Source organism: Oryzias latipes, chromosome 17 (genome assembly GCF_002234675.1).
Source record: "Oryzias latipes chromosome 17, ASM223467v1".
Taxonomy (NCBI): Eukaryota; Metazoa; Chordata; class Actinopteri; order Beloniformes; family Adrianichthyidae; genus Oryzias; species Oryzias latipes.
The window spans coordinates 25,938,070-25,958,282 of NC_019875.2; the positions used below are offsets into that span (position 1 = coordinate 25,938,070).

At 40.2% G+C, this 20,213-nt stretch overlaps 1 protein-coding gene across 1 annotated transcript in view; it reads right to left on the minus strand.

The window, feature by feature from the left end:
* Positions 1-496: 496 nt before the first annotated feature.
* The window catches only part of cdh2 (cadherin 2), a 59,432-nt gene continuing 39,715 nt past the window's right edge, over positions 497-20,213 (minus strand). The window contains 12 exon segments of the mRNA NM_001305400.1: positions 497-2,048; positions 5,514-5,678; positions 10,084-10,223; positions 10,711-10,944; positions 11,647-11,880; positions 12,843-12,985; positions 13,505-13,758; positions 14,106-14,291; positions 14,747-14,884; positions 15,786-15,958; positions 16,883-17,027; positions 18,505-18,660. Coding sequence (NP_001292329.1) covers positions 1,842-2,048; positions 5,514-5,678; positions 10,084-10,223; positions 10,711-10,944; positions 11,647-11,880; positions 12,843-12,985; positions 13,505-13,758; positions 14,106-14,291; positions 14,747-14,884; positions 15,786-15,958; positions 16,883-17,027; positions 18,505-18,660 — 2,175 coding nt within the window. The 3' untranslated portion in view covers positions 497-1,841.

The following is a 20,213-nucleotide window of genomic DNA, read 5'->3' on the forward strand; positions in this document are numbered from 1 at the left end:
AAACGTGTGTGATTTGGTTTCAATAACTCAAATCCTCACATTTCAATGATCGCTCTGATACTCACTATTTTGGACACAGAAGGAAAGGAAAAAGATGACGGATAAAACGGTGGATTTTCCTGTCTGGCGGATTAGCAGATAGTTATTCGGTTTCAACCACAATACAGTTTAACATTCTTTCTCATTTTCATTTCGCCAAATGTCGGATGCACAGAATCGCTTATGTGCTCGGAGGAGCTCTTTGCCTGGAGGTTAAGTCCAATCTGACCCGAAGTGATCAACAGAACAAATCCTTGATAGCAGACAGGTGGTGCATGGATTTTAGTTCTCTATGTGCCTTCTTCGGTTTTTAAACTTCTTTTTTTTTGCCATCAGTGGCTTTAACCCCCTCCTTCCCTTAAAAAAAAAAAAGGATTGTTCTAAAGATTGAAATCAATTCTTGACAAGAAGGCTGAGCTGAACAAAATAAAGAGGCAGGGCATTTTAGCTCCAAAATTAGCATTTTATTCCGATGGCTGGGGTCAGTTTTATAACTTGTTATTCAGTACACATAGTTATCCACAAGGCTTAAGTCCAAAACCTTTCTCAGTCTTAAAGCTGATTCAGTAATTAGTGCCTGTTATCCCACCCCCACCCCATCTTTTTGGTACAAATTGAACATTTGTGCTGACAAAGTCACTAATTTTCCAGTTTTTTTATTTAACCTTTTTTTATATATTTATTTTTATACAAAAGAAATTCTTAAGTTCTACACATTTAATGTCACCCAGTTTTTAATTTTTTCTTCCACTTTGCAAATAAATTTGGGAAACAACATTTTTTTTTGTTCAATTTTTGTTGTCATGAAAAGATAAAAACATGCAAAAAACTTTGAATTTGTAGTCCAAATTATACATTTACAAGCTTGGAACTTTTTCATTTTACTACATCAAAAAAAAATTAAAAAAAAATTAAAAGGAAAAAAAAAACATTATGTACACACATCTTTTTACATTAAAGTAAAACTTGAAAATATCAGATGATGACTAAGGCAAATGAAGTGTACATAGACCAAAACTTATTTGTCGTTTCTGTGAAATACTACATCACTTCAAGGGAAGAAAATAAAAAAATAAAGAAAGAATCAGCTAAAAAGTATGAATCATAACTCCCTTTTTCTGCAACCAGCTGCATAATTTTTAGTGAGTAAGTCTAACGTCTAGCATACTGTACAGTGCTGTTCTTGTTTTTTTTTCTTATCATTCAAACTGAGATGTTCCATCATTCCTTTGCTTAGGTGATTTATTTAAATAATCTTCAACAAACAGGAGCGTTGTGTCACCAAAAAGAAAAAGAAAAAAAAAAAACAAAGAGATAAAAAAAAAAGTGTGTTACATAATTTCTTTGAAATCACTCCAAAAGTCAGTACCATTAAAGCCTTGAACATACAACTAATCGATTTGATCAGGAAAAACAAAGAAAATGAAAAATAAATGTACAAAAAGGCACATTATATCCCAGTGCTTCTGTACTGTGAAATTCAAGTGTAACTGAGCGCATTCAATACAGACAATCTGAGGGTGACAGTCCATCAGTGTTCCGTCTCACCTCCTCCTCCTCCTCCTCATCTGGACCACAGCCTATGCCTAAGCTTTCAACAAGCATATGATGCGTAGACTACAACAATAAGCCTAGGTTGGTTGTTTTAGAAAAAATTCTGTATCAATTTTTTTAGATTTTTGTATCTTTAGAGTCACAGTTCTGCCGTTCTCATGGGGAATATCAGAAGCTGTCCGTGTCCTTCAGCAGGAAATACTTCCTTTTCTTTATCTTTTCATCCTTCCAGGTGTGGCTCCTTTGTCTTAGTCATCGCTCCCACCGTACATGTCTGCCAGTTTTCTGAAGCGAGGGCCCCAGTCGTTGAGATAATCGTAGTCCTGGTCGCCCCCGCTGCTGGAGGAGTTGAGCGAACTTAGGGAACCGGCTGTGGAGCCGCTGCCCTCGTAATCGAACACTAGCAGGGAGTCGTAGGGGGGAGCAGTGGGGTCATTGTCTGCCGCCTTCAGTCCCTGGAAATAAAACAACGGTTAGATGAGACGATTCAACCACACTGCGGTCTGCACACAGACGCTGCTGCCAACGAGGAGCTGGCCACATAAACACTGCTGCCTCACACCTGCTGCTTCACAGAAAAAAGGCTCATCTATCCTAAAACCTGTCAACAGGGCTCCCTCCGTTTATTCTGGAAATCCGTTTCTTGTCTCGATTAATCAAGTTTTAGTTCCTATCGCTTTCCTGCTTTACTTAGATCCTCCTTTCTAGGATGACTTAGCAAATGCGTGATTAAAACCCAAGGCAGAGCCTTTCCTTGACCCCTTTTCTAATTCAATTTTCAGAGAAAATCAAAGGATTAATGGCATTTCAGGGGAAAGAGGCGACAGGGTGCGAGGTGGAATTAGTTTACTCATAAAATATGAAAATTTGACCCCAATAATTGCTTTGTAAGCAGTGTGGCATCCTAAACACTCAAGCTAAGAAATGCAGAAATTCAAGAGCTAAAACAGAGGTGATAAAAAAATGTCCTGGGGCATTAACTGTCTGATTGGTCAAACAGCTTCTCTAAATGCCTGGAAGCATCTCTTCCTTCAGTGCCAGCCGTAACTGAACCCCATGCCCTCTCTTGACTCACACAGACAGTACAACTTTGATATTTGTCATGTGTCCTCTAACTGAAAATACCTTTAATATTTCATCCCTGTGTGGCTGTATGGGGTAGAAGCCGGCACTGAGCTGGGCCCGGCCCTGGATGGGGGGACGTGTGTACTGCCACGCATGCGTATCTCCGTCTTATCTTAAGTCTCGTGGTGCTGGTGGGGGTGGTTCTATTTTGAAGACTGCACTTGACATTCCCAGAAATCCTCATAGCGTCGCAAGAGGTCCTTATGGATTCCTATTGATTTCCAGCCTCACTCTCTTTTAGGACTCAGAAAACACCTCGGACTGCTAACCTCATGAGTTGAGTTTGGTCATGAACCACTTTTGGATACAGGCCTGGTTTTCTTCTCTTTTATTGCTACACGTTAGGACAGCAAACAAATAATACATGAATTAAAAGAAGCCAAGAAGAAAAACACGGAGAAGTGAGAGCTCTGCTCATCGGGAACTCGTCAAAGATTTATTGCTTCCTCTCTGCCGCCACAATCATGTTGGATAGCTCTCAAATAAAAAGATGAATTGAATTAAAGTGGCTGAGCACTTAGCCATTATTTTCCACTTGTTAGCATTTGTTAAGTATTTGCTCAGGGCTGCAGGGCTGATAATTTCAGAGAAATATGACAGATGGATCATTTATTACAATACAATATTCCTAATAGCTCTGCTGGTTATAGGCTGTTCCATCTACAAGCAAAAGCCCACCGGCTGTATCATAATGTCGGTCAATTGCTGAACTGCTTTCTTAATTTCATTACAAGGGTTGGCCTCTCTAATCGAAAGCATAGATAGTTAACTGTTCTCCATGTTTGGAGTCACTCTGTCCCGCTGATAACAAAAGGACGAGTGATCAAATCCGCTGCTATCTCAGCTCCCAAATAATATTCAAGGGAAAGACAGGAGCCACTATAGCCAACACTGAAACTAATCACTTCAGCTGTGTAAGCCTGTGCCCACCTGTGAATGACAGTGACCACGGCAAGGTGGTGCTAATATATTTACCCCCCTGTGCGAGAAAAGAACTTCACTAATAAACTTCATTTATCTGATTAAAGTCCTTCTGCTTTCTGCATGATTGTTTTGTTTTTTAACGAAATTATTCAATTATGGGCCCCCCCTCCCCATCTTTAGGATTGGGATTTGGCACCATTCCCTCCCCCCACTCGTATCTGTCTCTTCCCCAGGTTTAACAAAAAGCCTGATCAACAAGGTTGGATTCTGGCACCATGTGTTCACTGGACAAACAAATGCTGATCCTTCACATTAAGGTCCCACTCTGATCCTCCTCTGATCTATCTTAAAAGCATTCCCAGTGGTTTTCTAATTATGATTACGCTGTTTTTAACCCAAATAATAATAAAAAACTGTGTCATTTTCTGGCAGGAGGTTATTAGAAATTCACCTCTAAGTCATAACCCAGGGCTTATTCCCCCTCCACTTTACCTGTTGCTGACAGCTCTCTGGTTACACGCTCTCCAGTTAGCTTACAGCCCCTCACACCCCTAACCTAACATTACACGTGCAACAAAAATGGCGAGCATTACGGAAGTCCAGTTTTGAGCCAGATGCCAGCTTGGACGAGGCAAACTGAGACGTCCATGGATCTATTTGTCTACAAGTGGAGGCAGCGCGGTTAGGCTGCAGCTCACCGCTCCCCCAGGGGATGGGTCAAATGCGGAGAAGAATTTCCCCATTGTGGGATAAATAAAGTACCTATGTTTTTTTTTTTTTTTTTATCAGAATGGGAGCTTTTGGCGCGCCCAGCGTTTGATTTATACAAACAAAAAGATCACATTAACAAATATGATCTTTTTCAAAGAGCTTTTTTTTTTTTTCATCTGGTCCTGATTCACATCATAAAAAAATACAACAAATATGCAATTTTGAGCTTCATTATCTTAAAAAATGTCCTCCATCATCCCAAAAATCCCACAAGGACGTGTTAAAACCACAAGTTTCATCAGAGTGGGTCTTGTGAACTACTAACTTCCCCTGGATATGGAGTATTTTCCAGGTCAGGAGGCTTCAAAAAATCTAAAAGATTTCATCATAATGACAAGTAAAAGTAAACCACATGAAGGATGATGAACAATTTTCAAGCCATTCTCTTCCACACACTGCAAATTATTAAATTTCACTCCATATCAGCTGTTAGGACAAGTGTATTAGGTGTAATCATGAGTCACGGTGAAAGAGAATGGATGGTGCCAGGGTAAAGGGATCTGGGAAATAAATGGCTGGGCAGCAGAGCTGAAAGAGCAAGCTCTAATCTAAAAACATGGGTGCCATCCAAAAACTAGGAGCGAACTCCATTTGTAATGCTGTGAAACTCTTGTCTGTTGGAGCTTGTGAAAAATATATGACTGCTCTTTTCATTTCACATTCTCCCTTCATGCTGAAGTCAATGATGGCCTGAGGCAAACCAGAGCACTCAGAGCAGTGCACGCTGATAGAAAGCTAAAGTATTCCTTCTCTCATCTTCTATTTCTATGCTGACACATCTATATCTCCACTTTGGCACAAAGGAGGGGGGGTAACAATTATATCTCAGTGAGTTAGCATCATGTACATAGTGGGCTTTGTACCAGTCAGAGCGGATATATGTGAAATTAAAAAAGTTTTTTAAAAGTCTACAGTGAAAAGATGAGAAGTATTTTGATTAATAATTAAATTTGAAGTATTTTCTCTATCTCAAAGATAATAATAACTCAGTAATAGGAACCAAATTCGTTGTTTGGAAACAAATTCCTTATTCGAACAGCGTCGGACTTTAGTAATCAAACTGATATTGTGCCATAAGCTTGTGAGGATGGGAGTTTTACCTCGTTGATGAAATCTCCGATGTCTCCAGGATGGGGTGCTGCTGACCTCATGGGATACTGAGGCTCGGGGTGGAGGGGTCTCTCGTCTAGACGGCGGATTCCCACCGGCTTGATGGCATCGGGCTCTAACGTGTCTGGCTGCTGAAGCTGACTCAGATCGTAATCCTGGAGAACACATAGACAGATGGGACTTAGCTGAGCAGCATGACAAGACCCCAAACCAAGTGTGATGATTTAAATTAATAAGCACACTCTGTGCTGTAAAGAGGACAACGTTACACTCAAGGGAGAGGAAGATTTTTTTTTTTTAAATGCATAACCAAGAAGAAAACTTTACTCTTTTTTTTTTGTCTGCGAAGAATGAGATTAGAGACAACTTGACACATAAAGAACCAGTTCTGAGGACCACAACGTACACCGCAGAGAGTCTGTACTTGTGGCGTTTGCTGCAGGAAGCATGTGCAGGCCACTGTTTTCCTCTAATCAATGCCCAGACACGGGATGCTGGATATACATAAGCCATTGCTAATCCTATTAACATTACCAAGGCAACCTGGATGGCTCGTAGTTTGTGCAAAGTCATGGGCAGCGGACAAGAAGGAGAAAGAAGGAAGAGAGGAAAGGGGCTCGGAGAGGAAGAAGCCGTGGTAAAGAGCTGAGCAGTTGAGCTGAATGACTGCATGGTATCAGGGAGACGGCAGAATGATAGAGATAATGCCATTTGAGAATCAGAGTGTGAGCCTAATAAGCGTGCATGATGGATTGTCTATCCTTAAGAGATTTGTGGTAATCCATCCATCTCTAATATCCCCCTTCAAAATTGTCTTTGCTCAGTTGCACATGTACCTTCACACTTAGACAGTCCTGGGGGGGGGGGGGGGGGGGGGGGGGAAGACAGAGCTATAGAATATGGAATATGAGAAAGAACACATAAAAATGCATATAAATCCTTGGATGAAGCTTAAACTGCCAAAGTGTCATAAATCACGTTGGCACATTTTCAAAACACTAAACATTTACTGTAACCTTACTTTGAATTGTAATATATTTTCAGATGAAAGTGTCTTAAATTTACCTGTGTAGGGTAAATACCTATAAAAATTGGTTCTTCATTCATTTCTTTCTGCTTCTCAGTACCAGAAAGTCTGGTAGAAACATACCCCTCTTTTCCCAGCCCCTTTAACCAGCTCATCTAAGGTCAGTCAAGCCAAAGAGATATCTCTCCAGCTAGCCACTGGGTGTGATGAAGACTCTTCCCAGCAGACCCTATCCTAAGGAACCTCACTAGCAGAAGTCTGTGGGACTTCCTGACCCAAACTTCCTCAGTTCTTGACCACTTCAAAAGTCTTTTTAAAACACAAACTCCTACACCGTCAACAAGGCATTCCTTCTGGGAATACAAATTTCAGCAGCTTGAAGTCATGACCTTTCCTTTGTAGCCACCTCATAGTTCAAGACGATAGGTGAGAGCTGGGATGTTGATCGATTGGCTAATTGACAGCTTTGTCTTTCTGCTCAGCTTTCCTCTCACCACAACAGACTGATCCAGCGCACATCTCTGCGGATGCTGCTCAAATTCATCTGTCAATTGCATCTTCGTTTCCACCTCAGCTGTGAGCGATACTTAATGCTGCTTCATTGCTTCATACTCAGAGAGGAGCAAGACGCATGGCTGCGAGACAAAGAACAGGGGTGGGGGTTCCGTGGCACAAATGGCTGCTTGGAGTTGATGGAAGAGGAGAGAAAAGTCTAAAACGGAGGAAGAAGATTTGCTATTTCTAAAGAAAAGAGAGAGTCATTGGATGTGTCCATCAGATCCAGATTGGATCATGTCGTTTAGCCTCGCTTTGATCAGCTTGCACTCGAGCTTCTGCGTTCACCACTTCACAATGATCGACGGAGTCAGAAGTTTGCTTGAAGTCGACTAACTCCCATGCTGCTGCAGTATGTATAAAGGCTGGTTTAGTCCAGAAGTCCTACTAAACACTCGGGTCATATTTCCTGGTGAAATACTGAGGGATTCATTGGGATTTTCTTTGTTGTACACATGGAGACTTTTATCTCAATCAAGTTGTTCACTTAACAAAAACCTATTTTAGTTTTGTTTGATTAGACTTGTTGTATTCTTAAATCCCAGTCAGTCACTTTATCATTTTTATGAACTAGGTTTTTGTGTGTTGCGCATTTATATCATGAAATAGAAAACTACCATCTGCACTGGTGTCCCAAGTCACCTGAAAAAAGGTGATGTGCCCTTAACCTGGGATTATCTTGATCACAATCAAAACTTTGGGTCAGAACGGTCAAACAAATAACTCCAATTAACAACCTGCTATCGTCTGTCAATTTAGAGCCTCTCTTGGTTTTAAACGAGGGCTTTTGTCTCCACTGAATGTCACCCTTTAGCTGCGTATGTGGCAAATTGCCTTCTTAATTTAATTGGGCGTGTTAGCAGTGGAGCACAATAAGACAAACTGTTGTGGCAATGAAACCGCTGCAAATTCAACCGTTGAGAACAGGGAGAAAGATAAATAAATACATACAGGTTTTATAAAGTCTGTGTGCAGTTTTAAAGTCACCATAAAAAAATGCTTTATTATAATAAACTAAAATCATTTTTCTAAGCTGCTATGATGAGATGTCCTCCTTTCGCTTGTCGTGACAAAAACATTTGCTGAAACATGTTTGATTTGTTTCACTTGTCTACTTGAAAGTACAAACAACCCAGAGCCTGTTTTCAAAGTGTGCCTCCAAGGCCGTCCTCTCAAAGGTAAATATGAATCAAATTATTCTGCAGTCATTTTTAAAAGGAATATGACTCATTTCTGTCCAACATCATCCCCTCCTCACTAGAAGATTTGTTGACAACAGCATATGCTGTGTCCGGAGAGAGCAGGCTGATCAGCTGTCTGCTTTTGATTAAACAAGGGCTTCACAAACCAATACAAGCCAGGGCAATGACAGCAGCAGCTAAAATCATATACTCTGAGAGCACCCATTGGTCTGACACTTCAATTTCCTCCCCAGCGGGAGATAGGGAGAACAGAGGTAGGCATTATAAAGACCACATCACTGAGAAAATCAGGTCTATTTTTTACCTAACACTGACTCCCCAGACAAGAGCATTTTCTCCAGGCGCCCTGCCCTTTCCAGGACCAGTCACAACGGAAGCTTGTTTTCCCTCAATAAATTGTTGCACCCATTCATTTGCCTTTGAGAGGTGTTATAACATGCGACCGTTTCCCTCTAAACATGTTCTGGTTCACAGGTTTGTGCATTTTACGTGTGTGTTCACACAAATGGGTGCTTTCCCGCCTGCCTAATCAGTGGCAGATGTGTAATGGCTTTGCAGTCATATTGTTACCTTAGACAGGGCTTCATTATTTCACCACAGCAGATGTCTGTCTCTATACGACATCGGCTCACCAATTACAAGTCTCCGAGGCTAATTTGGCTCTGTGCTGGGTCAGGCTGGGGTCTCCCGCACACTTCTGCTGTATCTAAGCCAACCAAGCACTTCATTCAGCTGCAAAAAATGGACCATTTTGTACATTACTGCTGTTTTTCATGAAATGATTCCAGTCTGCAGACAAGGGTTATTAGGACAATTGAATTCTGTGTGCCTGATCAGCTCAGGAGGATGCAGAGATTGAACATCGCTGGTGTTTGCCGTTTTTCCTTGTGTTTCTTCAAATTAAGAAAAGCAGCTAACAGTTCCTTTTAAATAAACATTTCCAATATTTCCTGAAGCGGTTGGATCCAAATATTGTTGCCTTATTGATCCCAGCTTTTGATTTTCATCTGCTTTTCATAAGATAAGCTCCTTAATGCATCACATCTGCAGTAAAAGCTGCCCCTCTGTTTATTGCGAATGACTTTATATTTCTGAGCAGCTTTGTCAACTGAATCAACTCAGAAAGTTTGCAAACGTATACTTGCAAAACCAATTTAAGCCCTTCTTGTTTTTCTTATGAAGCTTCAGCCAAACGGCTGCTGCTTTTGCGCTGCATGAATGTGAAGTGAATGTTCCTGCACTACACAAAGAGCCCAGACTTTATTACTTTCACCTTTTCAAAGAGATCTTATAGCTTTGCGTTTGGCAGACTTCTCCTCCATCAAATAACACAAAGAAAATGTGACTGTAAATTTCTTCCAATCCACATTTCTTTCACTTTTATTGTCAAACACATCAAGTTATGCGAATAATCTTTAACTAACAAAAGGAAACGTTTGATTTAACATCAAGAACTTTTTCTCTCATCCTGACACATTTGGCCTAAAAAATGAGAGTTGGATTAAAAAAGAATGAATTTTCAAGGTTTTGGTCCATCCACAAAAATGCAACACATTTGTTTTTAAATCACAAATATATCTGTTTCATATTTCACTAAATACTAATATGTCAGCCAAATAAACAAATATGTCTGTAGAAGCTGCCGTTTTCTAAGCGGAAATGTTTCTTCCTTCTTCCTAACATCGGTGCTGGTCAAGGACACCTTAATGTGTTGAAACCGGTTTTCAGATCAATCAAAATGATATCACAGCAGTGTGTTGACCGCATGATTCCTACCTGATCCTCCTCTCCTCCACCTTCTTCATCATACTTGAGGATGTTGTCTCTCACATCATCCTCAGGATCGATAAGAAGCTGCTTGGCCTGTCGCTCCTTGTCCCGGCGCTTCATCCACACCACAAACATCAGCACCAGAACTGAATAGGGGAGAAAAGGGTTCATGTAAAAAAAAAGGAAACTAACGTTGTGGATTTAAAGACCCGCTCACGAGGAAGCGTTCCCAGTGGTCTTTTAATTATGATTATGCCATTTTCAGGCAAAATCAAAAAACCTGGGTCTTTTTGTAGGACATAGCTTCTGCAGAGCGGCAGGAGTTCATTAGAAATTTGATTGAGTTGTGGGAGAGACCGTTTGCACGGACTAAGCCCGCCTTCATTTCCCATCATCCGTTGTTTACACCCTCAGTGCACTTTTAATCCTGATTTTCTTTACATATGTCCTCCATAATGAGAAAAATGAGAAAACATGATTTTTGTTGGAAATGGTCTATAAATGTAAATCTGGCCAAATGTACTGCAGTCTGATCAATGACATCTTCCTGTTGATCCCATATTAATCTATCAATTCGACTGACAGTCGTCAGTATAATCCCTGTGTGTGATCGCGTGCTGTTTGAGCACTCACTGAGGAGAAGGATGATGCAGAGCAGGATGGATATGATGGCGCCTGTGCCCAGACCGGCCGCCCTAATGTGCTGCTGGTCTGTGCAGTCTCCGTTGATGTCACACTGGCACACCTTAATCCTCAGGTAAGACGTGTTGGACATCGGCAGGTTGCCTGAGTCTGTGATTATGATGGGGATCTCATAGATGCCGCTTTCGAGGAAGCCAATCCTCAGGCTCAGCTGAGCATAGTCACCTGCGAGAACGACATGTTGATCCATCACAACTCTACTCAAGAAATGAATTCAACCAAAGTATTAGGCACCTTTGCATCTTTTTAAAACAAATAACCCTATTTTGATGGTTTTACATCTAAAGTGAGAACATCTGCTAGCAGTATGGTAACTCTCCTGTTATAAACATGCAGGCATCATAAGCCACTACCTGGAAGTTGCCTCATCACATCTAACCGAAACCTAATTAGGATTTGAAGCTTATAAATCTCCTGCGTACCTTCTGAAAATGTTGCTTGGGCTAAATTCCCAGCTGCCATAATCCATCATATGATGTATTTACTGAGTTTCACACCCTCCAAAGGCTAACAAATTAAACATTGGTTCTTACTTTATTATTATCTGTTGCTCTACATTTGACCCCTTTTCACACACCTGCTTCAACATTAAATTATCAATCGACTAAAATCTAATATCAGTTTTCAAAATATCCTTAATTGTGATCATTATTTTCTGATAAAAGTCAATAGATGATAGTTGTTTTTTTTCCCTCACACTTGGCAAAATGAAAGAGAAAGGTCATACAGCTGAATCATCATCTCTCATCATCGCTGCTACTGCAATACAAGATTAGCTTAATCCCATTATCAGAGGTTTTTGATGCAGGACAAATGTCCCAAATCAAACTAGGCTTTATTAATGGGATATTTGGTTTTGCATCTCACCGCTGATTCTGGTTATGGTCCAGTTTCTCCTCACATCTAAGGGCTTATGAGCCAACTCAAAGGCAAAGGGCCCGGCATTCGGGATTAGATCCCCATCGAGAGCTGTGATGTTGATGGCGTTCGGCTCAGGCTTTTCACATATCTCTATTTCGTGAGGGAACACTTTAGGTGCGTTGTCGTTGATGTCCAGCAGGTAGATCTGGAGAGTACCTGTTCCACTTGCAGCTGGTTTACCTGTTTGGATCATAAAGTGACATCATTCAGACTTAACATGTACACTTATTGAAAAACCGCAAAACGTATATAGTTATATATTTTTTTGCTATCAATATACAGAAAATATAGATTAATCTGATTTGTATGGGTCTTTAAATTGTTTAGTAAAAGCCCAGTGTAAACTACAAACTGTTTTAAGAGTTTGAATTTAAGGAAGAAAGGAGGCGGAAAGAATATCTGAACATTTGGTGTGTGTGCTCCTGGAGAACGTCTTCCTGACGAAAGACGCGAGATAGGAATACTAAAGCAGATGAACAGAGCCCACTGTCGCTCCTCTCAGGCTCCTCTATGTATTCACTCAGCTAAGCTTTTTTTTTAGTCTTTCAGTCCATCCTCAAAGGAGCTAGTCATCCAATCCTGACCCACTAATGCAGAGAAAACTCTTCATTGGGGGAGTTTTTAAGCCTTTTTGGCCTGAGTATTACCCCACAGAACAGGGTAAACCTGCACACAGGTTAATCCCACCACTGCAGAAAGAAGGTGAAAGCATCCGTGTGCTGGATGATTCAAAGAGTGCCAGAGCGTTAACCTTTAACTTAAGGTGGTCAGTGTTCCAGACAAGTGCCAGCTACATGGTTTTGCTTCCATCTTAAAGGACCTCAATGTGGCTGTAAATGAGGCAGATATTTCAGGAGTTCTTGCACACTCACGCACTGGTTTCAAAGAAAAAACATCACTGATGTAGTCAAAGGGATGCCGGGCGCAAGGCTGACCTCTAAGAGCGAGGCTACACTAGGCCTCCTCTGGGCTTATTTCTAAAAAGACGAGCTGTTCCTGAGTCTTTTACAAGTGTGTTGCAAGAGTCGGAAAAAGAGTGCCGGTGTAGTAGTCTGAGTGAAACACCTAGACCATAAAACCAGTGGATTACACAAAAAAAAAAGATTTTTGGAAACTTCTGTAGCACTCCATTGTTTACATACCATTGTCTAGAGCAACAAATGTAGCGTTGTAATAACTATTCTTCACATGGGGAGACTCCCGGTCCAGAACAGCAATGGTACTGATCCGCCCAGTGCGGGGGTCGATCCTGAGCCAGTTGGCTGGATCTGACAGTTTGGAATAACTGTGGAAAAAAAAAAATATTAATAGTTACTTGTTTAAATACGATGCTTCAACAGACACTTTCCTTCCTGCTTTAAAGAGAAATTCTGAAGGGCTTAGAAAAGGAATAATCCAGATCTAGTTTGCAATTCTGTGATGTCTTTGCTTAGACAGAACAAATATTTCAGACATTACATGTTTTGCATAATCTTTGAAGTTTTGGAGAGCACTGTCACCAGGGACACCAGCATTTGATAACAATCTGTACACAAAACAATTAAAAAGCATACTAAAAAAAACAGTGTTTTTTTGAACGGTACTAAAAAAAAATATAAACATTTGCTTTAATTCACTAATTTTTACTAAATCCAGTCATAATATTTTAATTTTAATAAGATATTTTAAGATTTTAATAAGATGCAAACATTTTCATACATTTTCTGAGTTTATCCAAGTTTCCACATGGCTGTTCTTCACATAAAAAAGATGCATCAATAATCAGTCAAAGATTTCCTTTTCGGGCTCATCATTTCTTATTTACCTGATTGATTGGTGCATGAACTGATCCGGATCCTTTGCAGGGAAAGGTACCAAATCTGTCTCTGGCATCACCCCCTCCTCCAGTCGGATGACTTTGGGGTTGGGCTCAAAGTAAGGACTCTCATTGACATCTAACACTTGGATGGAGATAGTGGCCGTTGACTGTCTGGGGGAACTGATGCCTCTAGCCAGGGGAACCTCATTCCTTGCTTCAATCTTGAGTAAATGTGTTTTATTGAGCTCAAAGTCAAGAGGCTGCAATGTAGTAAAAGAGTACATGTAAAGACAGCAGCTTACAAAAAAAAAAGTTCCATTATTTATTATTATCTTTTAGATGGGATGCTTATTTGTGAATAAAAAAAAGTGTGAGGTATTCGACCCAACTATTCCAAAAGTAACCTAAGTTTCAGAAAAAACTTGACCCTCTCCAAAAGTTAATTAGCTTTACATGTCATGCATTTTAAATACATGTAATGAGTTTTGCCAACAACTCTATGGACACAAACAAAAACAAGTCTCCATTCAGAGATGTCAGACACTCAGTTACTGATGTGTTCTTCTTGTTGAGGATTTAAGAGAAGAAACTATAAAGAGGTTCGTACCTTGACAACCGTTACCAAGCCCTCATTAGTGGTCGGATCAGTGGGCACTGAAAACTTGCCGAAGGGGTCACCCGAGATGATTTTGTAGACAGCATTCCAGGCCGGTGTGTTTGGCTGGTCCTTGTCAGTCACTGATAGGTTGGCCACAATAACATTCACTTGGTTCTCATGCACTCTGCCGAAAAACTGCATGAATAAATCATGAATGCACAGAACAGTGAGCTGTTAGTGATACGGCAGTGGCAGCAAAAACACAAAAAAAGGAGCAAGCTCTGCCTCAAACAGCACAGTAAGACCAATCTTGGGCAAACAGACATCTGAGGTAACTTATCATGTCGTCACGGTCATCTCATTCCCCATGTCCTCCGATAGTACAACAGTAGCATTACAAATATCAGTGATTCACGAGCACACTAAATGGCTCTTTCCCTCACACATACATCCCTATAGTTGCACATGTCAACATTTAGAGAGGGATATAACACTTCATGCATGGCTGGCGGCTTCTCCAAAAATTGCAGGGTGAGCAGAACAGGGCCGACGGTTGAGTGCATACATTCACACCAGAGGGAAATGAGTGTCCTGGTGGTGCTGTTGTTATTTTAGTCCACTGTGATCTCAGATATAATCTTGTTTCTTACCGCCTCAGCAGTAAATTCCGGCGCATTGTCATTAACATCCGTGACTCTGATGACGGCTGTGGCTGTGTTGGAGAGGCCGTACATGGGGTTGCCCTCCGTGTCAGTGGCCTGAATGATCAGTGTGTACTGAGACACTTTCTAAAGGAGGAGAAGTGGGACAACAGTCAGTTGAATTGCAAGCTTTACAGAGAAGACTTCCCGAGGCTTTTAGACAAAACCGATTTCATCTTAACAAGTGATCCAAACACAAAGCGCTGATGGGACAATGGAGGCAACGACTACCAGAGCTGCATTGAATGTGCTCAACTTAAATGAAACTAATCTGACCTGTCAACTTTTGGATTAAAGTTATAAATGATGAGATTTTCATAAAAGAAATTGCATTGTTTCTTAGGGCTGGTTTTTCAGTGTGCAAGCTTGAGACATAACACGCTCACAATGAACACCATTAAAAAGATGAAAAATGAATCTTTTCACATTAAAAACCGCTCAGGTGATGGACCAGTGGCTGCGTAATGAGAGTCAGGCCAATTACTTTCAGGGTGGCAACTGGCGGGCATGAAACAGTGGCCCCAGGGTGGGAGTGATTGAGCAGCCATCTCCGCCAGATTGCCTCACAAGAATCGAACCATCTACCTCTAGCTGTATACATCATTTTATCTATTTATTTTCTCAAACAACCGTGCAATCCCAATTAAACGAGGGACTGGCAACATTTACAGCTAGGGGAAAATGAAGGGGAGGAAGATGCAGAAAGAGCTGCCTCTTTACAGAGGCGCAAGCAAAAGTGCAAAGAAGGGAGGACGAGCATTTAGCTGCTTGCTGGTGCACACTGTCTTATTGTAGGAGTAAATAACTGTAAAATAGCCAAATTCACTTCTCCTGCAGTTCAGAAACCACATTTATTTTGCCTCATTTGTTCTCAGACAGTTGGAATATTAGCAACAATGCTTACAGGGTTGTAATAAAAATAAAGGCAGACAAAGGCAAACATGTTAGCTTAAAACAAAAGGCATATCAAAATCCCAGAGTTCAATACCTCTCTGTCCAGGCCTGCTGCGACTGTAATGATTCCTCCAGTTTTATTGTTGATGGTAAACATGTTGGGATTTGGGCTTTCCGGACTCTGAGACAAGATCTTGTAACGAAGCATACCGTTTGCTGTTTTTGGGTCATCTTTGTCAACAGCAGTTACCGTCATAACAAAGGTTCCTTTTGGAAACAAAAGGAGAAAATAGGATGAAATTCTTTGATATTGTCAAAAGTTTTGACATAGTTTTCCTCTAAACTTTTGATTGCAAGTCAAAGTTTTCCAGCCGGTATATGATATTTTTACATGACTAAAACTAAACACGATAAAAGTTACGCCTCATTCACATGCACCCTTACAGGTCAATCCCCGTCCGGGTGATGATGTTGTCTGGTGCCCTCATGTCGTACTTTGGTCATCAGTGAGGTGAATGTACTGGCTCCTAACTGACGGCATGCCAAATTCTGCACCCATGGGGCGTGCAGGTGATACATAAAAGCATGTAGGACAAAAATTTCACTCTGTCTAATTTCCTTATTTCTAACAACCAGGCTGCTCGCAAAAGAGGAGGGTTATCACTTGAACTGCACTAATGGGCCTCGTGTGCACACAGGTTTAAGGGGGGTTAAAAAATAAGGAAAAAATCAGTGCAAAGTGTATCACACCTACTTTAACCTTACATGTTATTTAAATATTCCCTGCATTTGGTCACATGCAGTTGTCACTAATGCATTGATTTAACTGAAACTCTGAAACTGGTCAGACTTGAAATGAAACACACAACTTAAGGTTTTAGAAATAGGGGTTTAACATTCTGTCTATGTACCGCACCCGTCTATATGGTACTATTATAAGGATGGCAATTATGTTGATAAATTGTTTGCTATTTTCTTAAAAATCTATCAAATCCTCTCAAGAAAGGAAATTGCATGAAGACGGACCGTGAGAACAAACCGCATAGCTGAACTAGAACTGTCACTTGCCTAAACTGCATGAAAACGATTGGATTGATTCTTCTAAAGAAGCAATGACAATGACACCATTCTCATTCTGACATCTGTGCCGTTTGACCCGCCAGCATCCTCTGGCTTCACAGAGTTCCTTACCTGGCTTGGAACCCTCCGGAACGGTGCCGTTCCAGATTTGATGGCCAAATTCCGGTCTGTTGTCATTCATGTCAATCACGTTGATGTTAATATCAATGGGGTTCTCAACCTGGTTGCCGTTCAGGTCGACTGCATGAGCTCGCAACTGGAGAAAAAAGACAGAAATATTGTCTGTAGATTTCAGAAAGCAAGAGAAATTTCAGCTGTAAAAACTACAAACTTCTCTTTTTATAAATGTTGTGTAAAAAGTGATGAAAGAACATAAAAATCCAATAATCATCTGTGCTTTCTTGATGTTTCTATTTCTTTTGATACATTTCAAATGGTTTCATTTGAAAGGTTCAAGGTCATTTTTAGTCTGTATCTTAACGTTTCTCTTTAAAAAAAAACAGTTTGGTTTCTTTTATGAGCAAGATTCTGAAGCACTTCTTCTATTTGCCTCAGTGGTCTATTTGTAGGGGCGGAAACCGGGAGGTCGTGGGTTCAAATCCCCAGTCGGGTCATCCGAGAGACTATAAAAATGGGACCCAGTGCCTCCCTGCGTGACACTCAGATTTAAGCGGTTGGACTGTGGGGGTTAAACCACCAAATAGTTCCCAAGCACAGCTGTGGCTGCAACTCACTGCTCCCCCAGGGGATGGCCAAAGTATGGGAAAAAAAAAATTAACACAGCCAGGTGTGTCGCAACTAGTGGGACTTAAAGTCCTTAAGCGTTCTATACATTTAAATCATCTGAGGGTGTCCTGGTGTGTCTAGAAGCACGATGTTGGTTTAGAGGGGACATATTAAATGGTCTTTGCTTTCCACAGATGCCCTAAAATAAATCTCTGGGTAGATTTGAAGCCCTGAGCCTCCAAATTTTCCAGTTTTGCTGTAGGAGACCAATGTTTTCAAATTTATGGAGCTGCAAGTGTCAAGGTTTTCAAAGAATGAAATGTTACAGAACGATATTAACCAAAATTAATCAGTAATGTTATGACTGACTGATTTATTCTGAAATCCACCAACCCTATTACATTGTCCATTCTTATCTGATTACCTTGAAATTAAGTTTAAACAAAGGTGTATCAGTTACATGATACTGTGTGCGGCATCCAGAATCAGCCAAGTATCAAAATGAGCAGCTCTGTAGTTTATATTCTTTACAAAATGTAGGCAAAACAAGCAAAAGAAACTCGAGATTTGATGTTGTTTATGTTTGCGAGATAGCCTGAACATGTGCAAATGTTCCATTTGATTTTAGCTACAATCTAGCTTCACTTCACTTTGTGGGAAAAGGCATCATTATAAAACCATTCTGACTAAATAGAAAAACCACTGATGCATGAAGCAACTGTGAAGCCTGAATGTTTTAATAATGTATCAAACGTAAGATTCACTCAAAATCCTTTAAATTCTCAGACGGATAAGTCAGATTTCCTGGGAGACTCTGGTCTTTATTAAGTCTGAGAAGACTGTTTAGGCTACACATGACCCTTGAACACGTGCCAAGTGGCAGGAATGAGCTGGGCTGCCAGGAAGTCTGCTTTATCTGCCCGATAAAGCATGAAGAAAAAACTCTTTGTTAAATTATTAAGAAAGAATGAAGGCTTGTATCTTCTTAGCAGGAGATTCCAACTTACATGGAAGCTGGGGATGTGCTCTCTATCCAGAGGCTTGTTGACCGATAGCTCTCCAGAAATTGGGTCAATGGTAAAGATTCCATTGGGGGGCTGGTCAGCGCCGGGGCCGGTCACACTGTATCTGAGAGAGCGGTTTTTGTCGTGATCTGACCGGATCTATGGAAAAAAGGATATACAAAGAACCTCTTTTAACTCAAACCTTTACAAAAGAATATTTTTAAAAAGTCAATTTTTTTAGTATGTAAAATTATATCACTGCCTAAAATAGAGTGGACAAATCAAAAAACAAACTGTACTGAAGCTAAAACTGCATCATCTGGTAAGCGACGTACGCTCAATAATTATGAACTTCCCTGACATATCTCTCAAATTTGTACCCAACATTTGTACATGAGAGAAAAAGACGGTAGGGAGGGCTATAGTGGTGGCTGAAGAGGAATGTAGAGTTGTGTGAAACTTAACCTGTCCCACAGTTGTGCTTTAACAATTCCAAATGTAAAAAATACAGTAAAAATAACAAACAAAAAGAAGTACTCTTGGTCAAAGTCTAAACCTGGTTGGAAGAAGCATCAAATGACACGAAATCATGTACTTGTTTTCTCAACCAAAGCTTGGACAGAATACCAAAACACTAAAATGTGGAGAACTTGACTGCTTCAACATGTTTTAAGTGGTCAACTATTTGCTGATGAATTCATGTGACTAACTTATCGTCAGTAAGTGTCAGCATCTCTACAAAGGCAATATTTGGCTGTGAGTTTGTCTGGAAATTCAAATGTAAACACCAAGCCAAAACAGGACAAGTGTGAGAACATCATTCCACATGTTAATACCTTTTCTCATAGTAAAAAATTGTATAAAGGCAGCCAGTTTTCTTAAGAGTGGAGATGACACTAAAGTCAGACTTTTCAATGTTTGAAATATCTGTACAGCAGAGATTAATAATAAATCTTGGAATATACAGGGTACAGTACGTGTTATGACACCTCAACCTGAAAATTCTTTCCTGAAAATAGATGGTTAACAAGTTTTTCAGACACAAAAAACTCTCTAAAGAAAACTGAATTGAATTGAACATGTTTAAAGATCCACTCTGATGATCTTTTGATCCATTTCAAAAGGGTTCTGGGTGGTTATTTAATTATGATTATTCAGTGCTTTTATTTTTTCTTTATATATGTCCTCCATCGTCAGAAAAATGTTAAACATGTTAAAAACACCAAAAACAACATTTTCAATTTTGTGGGTCTTTAAATAAATGTGGTTTTGCAGGGCGTGGTCGACCACTGAATCATGGGTTTTATTAACTGTCATAAACCTCCTGGCAAAGCTGGATATGTTTTTGCTTAAGGACAAGGGATAATTATTAAATGTGGTTAACTATTGATAAGACCAGGTACGTGCAGATATATATATTTTTTTTTTTGGAAAAAGAAAAAAGGGTTAAGAGTTGAAAGAAAAGTGCCTTCTTTATAGTTGACAGCACTTCTTAGTCCAACACTTCCAGTCACCCATGCTGAGAGCTGATGATCAAATTGGGACATAAAAATTGGGTCCATGAACCATTAAGGGAGTTTATTATTGCAATAGCCACTCAGGTATTGCCATTATGCTTCAGAACAAAAATAATTTTTCCTTTGCAAATGTTTGCCGGCACGAATGAAAACATAAGTAATATAGAGACTTAAAAAAAATCACTTATATTTAAC